This window comes from Ornithodoros turicata, chromosome 7 (assembly GCF_037126465.1).
Source record: "Ornithodoros turicata isolate Travis chromosome 7, ASM3712646v1, whole genome shotgun sequence".
In the NCBI taxonomy this organism is placed as follows: Eukaryota; Metazoa; Arthropoda; class Arachnida; order Ixodida; family Argasidae; genus Ornithodoros; species Ornithodoros turicata.
Genome location: NC_088207.1, coordinates 18,409,381 through 18,413,837, shown reverse-complemented (window position 1 = coordinate 18,413,837; position 4,457 = coordinate 18,409,381). Strand labels below are relative to the sequence as shown.

Sequence of the window (4,457 nt, the reverse complement as noted above, 5' to 3'; positions counted from 1 at the left end):
AGAAGCTAGCCGTCGAAGTATGCTTGTAGCAATTTTGGAAGTTCTGGGTGTTTGGAAATCGGGCAGCATGTACGAGCGCGTGTTTGTGGGGACGAAAATCCTCACTGAAATGTGAGAGACGGTCGCGGACCCCCACGGACACTCTCGGGACCACACTTTGGGAAACACTGATTTAGAAGACCTCGATCCGCTACGAGGCACAGTTGTAGGATACCTCACTCCGCCCTGGCAGCAGTTGCGTGCTACAGCTTCCCCAGAAAGCGCTTTAGTGCTGTTGCGTCAACCACTCTTTGCGTTATTCGTTACCGCCGTGCTCTCGAGTATACACGCCATATCTCTTGAAATTTGAGAATACAAATTTGAAGTAATTTAAATTCTAGCCGTTGGCACACGCATTCTGCGCCAGATCATGATAGCAACCGTCGTCGTCACACTTGTGTTTTATGTGCGTATGATAATTCATTGGTATTCAAGTAATTGTTAGAATCCAATTATTAGTATGCGTGCCACAAGTCGCTATTTTATTACTTTCCGACATGTTATCCCATTTTACAATATGCGTCGCCCAACGACGTCGTCACCATTCCGGGCGATGTATAGGGAGCACTATTGCGGGTGGTATACAGTCAAACTCCTTTACAACGAAACTCAGGGGACAGCAAAAAAAAATTCGCAGTAAAGGTATTTTCGTTAAAAAGGATGTCTATTATTGGACCTACACTCTTAAAAATGAACTTCACCACATAGCACGCTCCTAGCCAACCATCATCTCGAGTGATATCGTTATCTGTTCTGATTTGTTGAAAACGGGAGGCGTACGTCTTTTTTGTGACACTTATGCTGCTCATAATTGTCACAGAAAAGGCGTACGCCTCCCGTTTTCAACAAATCAGGGCAGATAACGATATCATTGGAGATGATGGTTGGCCAGGAGCGTGCTGTGCGGTGAAGTTCATTTTTAAGAGTGTATAGGCTCCAGCAGGACCGCAAAAAAAAAAAAATGCTGTAGTGGTATTTTCGTTAAAAAGGTGTTCGCTATAAAGGAGTTTGACTGTATAAGTAAACTAAGCTCGGCACAAGCTTTCTGTGGGAGAAACGCGAAGCTCCCCTCCCTCTGCCTAAAGGGGTTGGGATAGGCGTGGACCCTTGCGTGCACCGCACGCCAGCTTCTACGCGTCGTAGTTTGCAAGATGCAAGCCATTGAACAAACTTCTGCTCAAAGTTCTGAGGACTCATGAGCCATTCCCATTGGTTCTCGAAAGCACGTGACCTCATTCGCTGGCGGTGATGCCTGCCGCGGTGTTTGGCGCCAATTTTCTGCAAAACTAGCATTTCCTGTAAAACTTAGAATGCAGGTTCACGTGAACGTAAATGATCATCTCTTCCTTTTATCCAGTTGAAAATCCATTTTAGGACCCGAACCACCCAGTTTACACCGAAAACCACCTGGCAGTGAGACAAGTTTACTATTTCCTGTAGTATCCTAGGGGATAGAAAAAACGGGGGGGGGGGGGGGGGAGCAGAACATCGTCCCACTCTGACAGCCATGAAAGTAAAGTGCAGCTGTTCCAATTGTAATTGCGAGGACAAGCACCGCGTTACATCCGTTCGCGAGCGCATAGTATTCAAGGCACCCGTTTTTGGCATAATAGCGAGACTTCCCTGAAACTGAAACATGAGCAATGTAGTGTGGCAACAATGCGAGAGAAATCTTTGTTGTTTGTGAAAGCTTTCATTCTGATTTTTTTCGTGCTGGATACCAGGCGCAGACGAAGAGCTCGAACCCAGTAATGCAGACCCCAATCCCATTGGCCACGTAGAGGTTGGCATCCTTGAGCAAAAGTCCGTACACTGCCCACAGGGCAGAGACGACGAAAGACCAGGTAATAATGGAAGACGGGAGGATGTCCGAACTGCCGCTCTTCAGCACTTCCGCGATGGAGAGCAGTGGTGATGCGTAGAAGAACAGCGACGACAGCGATCCAACCTTGCCCAGCACTGCGGCGGTGTGTTCTGCAGGGAATTCAAAGCAGACGATCGCTGTATCATGGTATTATCAGTGTGGCGGCGCTGCGCAAGTGGCTGCGGTCGCTAAGCGGCTAGTCCGATCCGCGACAAGACAGTAGGAGACCGTAACAGTGAGACAGTAGTCCCGTTACTCACAATTTCTGTTCTCGAAATAGCTCAGACTGCGTTTTCGTTTGATGTCGCGTATTTTTTCAATTCTTCTGTGATACAATAAACGCAGTCATCATGTCATTTCTGTATACAATTTTTATAATAGTAAATTTATCACGGCTCCATTTGCATGAACCCCGTTGGTCGGTAAACTTGCTGCGCCCATGTACTACCAGGCAGACAACGGCAAGCCCTATCACCACCACCACCACCTACCAGTCGCTTCACTACCGGCTACAACGCAAGGCACGCCGCTCAGCAGTGCTTACAACAAACCCAGGAAGTTTATTCACAAGCGTCTCTCACCTGCAGAAAAAGCAGAAGAGTGCACGTAGACGGCTACAAATGCCATGAACAACACGAGCCCGAAGATCATTCCTGTCGCTTGACTCATACGCTGGCTCTCGGTGAAGAAATAATAGAAGAGCACGTAGAATACTTGAAGCACGATCCCGAGTGCGTTGACGACGACCACATTATGATCAGGCTTGACCAAGCCGTACTGCAACCACACGAAGGTCGAGAAGCAACCACACACCAACGGCAGGTAGGCCACATCACGCGAACTTCGTTGCTTGTAAATCTGCCGACATAGCGGTATGCCGTTGGTGTAGCTTGCGATCGTAACAACCGTGGCAAGATACCCGACCCATTCCGCTGTGTTCATTATTTACGTGCTTGCGTAGTATAGAGGAAGACTTCAGTTGAAGGAGGCTCTGGCTGCCAACTGATAACGTCTCAGCTTACATGACGTCAGAGCTGCAGCGATGTCTCGATGTCGCAGCCGCATCGGAAGACACGTTTATAAAGCGAGGGCAGTTTGATATATTGCGGGTGAGGACATCATCTTGCGTTGCGAGACGTTGCCGGCTCGTAAGGTCATCTTCCCGGACGTCCTGCGCGGAGAGAAGCTCACATGACGCGCGGTGGAGTAGCTGCCGGCTGCCGTTTTGAGAGGTGATTAATAGGCGGCGCTAGTATCACCGCGACTTCGCACTTCAATATGTTCGATTCAATTCAGCAGAAGAAAATATAAGGCGCGGAACATGTTCCTTTACACTGATAATAAGTGGCTTATTTCGTTTCCTTTCTACGAGAAACTGAGAATAATGAACCATTCATCGGCAGGCACTGCCGGCAACAAAAACTCGTCTGCTTGAAAAGGGAGCGCATTCTTTCGGTTTCGATTTCTGCCAATGTATATTTATATCGGCGCAGTTGCTCCATTTCGTCATTCTAGCTGTAATTTTGATCTAGCGTGCAGGCCCCTGACATACAGATGCAATAACATTCGCGCTATCCACTCTTCGCACTGAAATATATAACCTAAACAGACGAGTATCACGATATTTGATATCGTTTTCGTGTGAGAAAACGTCGCGAAGGTCATTTGTACGTAAACGATTTCTACATGTGATACGCGTCTGCGTTTAGCCAGTTTTTACCTTCCGCATATAACTCTTGACGCAACATTGCTACTTCAGAACACTGATGTTATTAAACGGAGGAGCTGTTTTGAACTTGAAGTAAGCCACTTGGAAAAGTATTTTAATACTTGAAAAGCACAAAGTAACCGCACAGAATAAAGCACTGAATAATGCATACTTACGTTAAATACGTAAGTAGTCATGTCGCGTAATATATGGCACATTGTTCAGGAAGTGCCAGACAGGCACCAGAGAAACAAGCTAAGCACATGTGTGCGTTGAAGCCCACCTCCACCAGAGCCGCTCTAGCTGCTCGAAAGGGATGTCCGTCGTCTGGGCGCCGGACAACATATTTTTCCACAGTATAAGTTAGAATAGTGTTGTCTTGAATGTAGTATCGCGAAGTATAGAATAGTCTCGCGAATGTCTTAAATGTAGAATTGCAAAACTTGCAGTTTTCCGTACGGCACTCGTAAAAAACACTAGCTCTACTCTCAGCGGCCCCAGGCCGGTACAATGTACTATGCACCTTTTACGAAAGAGTTTATTTTTATTACACCTATATTCTGGTGTATACGAGAAGAGTCACACCGCCCAGTTCCTGGTCCATATCCTTTCATCAACTGCTTTACGTTCACCTATCCACTCGATACGGAGGCAGATCCAGATCCTCGGTTTGAGGGGGGGGGGCGGTTTCTTTGTCGGAGCTCTTAGTGGGGGAGGGGCGATCGCCTAACTGCCCTTTCGATCCGCCACTGACTCGATATACGTGATTGCTATACAGGAAATTGCACACTTACCCTACCCGTCCATCTACTGCATTCGCCCGCGATATTCTTTTGTTGGTACGAG

The 4,457-nt window shown here is 47.4% G+C and overlaps 1 protein-coding gene across 1 annotated transcript; it reads right to left on the bottom strand.

Annotated features, from left to right (window-relative positions):
* Positions 1-1,685: 1,685 nt before the first annotated feature.
* Positions 1,686-3,137, bottom strand: LOC135399626 (sugar transporter SWEET1-like). The gene is made up of 2 exons (XM_064631348.1): positions 2,485-3,137; positions 1,686-2,013 (listed from the first exon to the last, which is right to left on the bottom strand). The coding sequence occupies exons 1-2, from the start codon at positions 2,843-2,845 to the stop codon at positions 1,733-1,735; spliced, it is 642 nt and encodes a 213-aa protein (XP_064487418.1). The 5' UTR covers positions 2,846-3,137; the 3' UTR covers positions 1,686-1,732.
* Between the last annotated feature and the right edge of the window lie 1,320 nt (positions 3,138-4,457).

What these genes read in the sequence shown, in the direction of transcription:
- LOC135399626 (XM_064631348.1), bottom strand. Translation starts at nt 2,845, where the DNA reads ATGAACACAGCGGAATGGGTCGGGTATCTTGCCACGGTTGTTACGATC. An exon ending in CTCTTCTGCTTTTTCTGCAG is followed by an intron (nt 2,014 to 2,484) that starts GTGAGAGACGCT and finishes AATTCCCTGCAG; the next exon opens with AACACACCGCCGCAGTGCTG.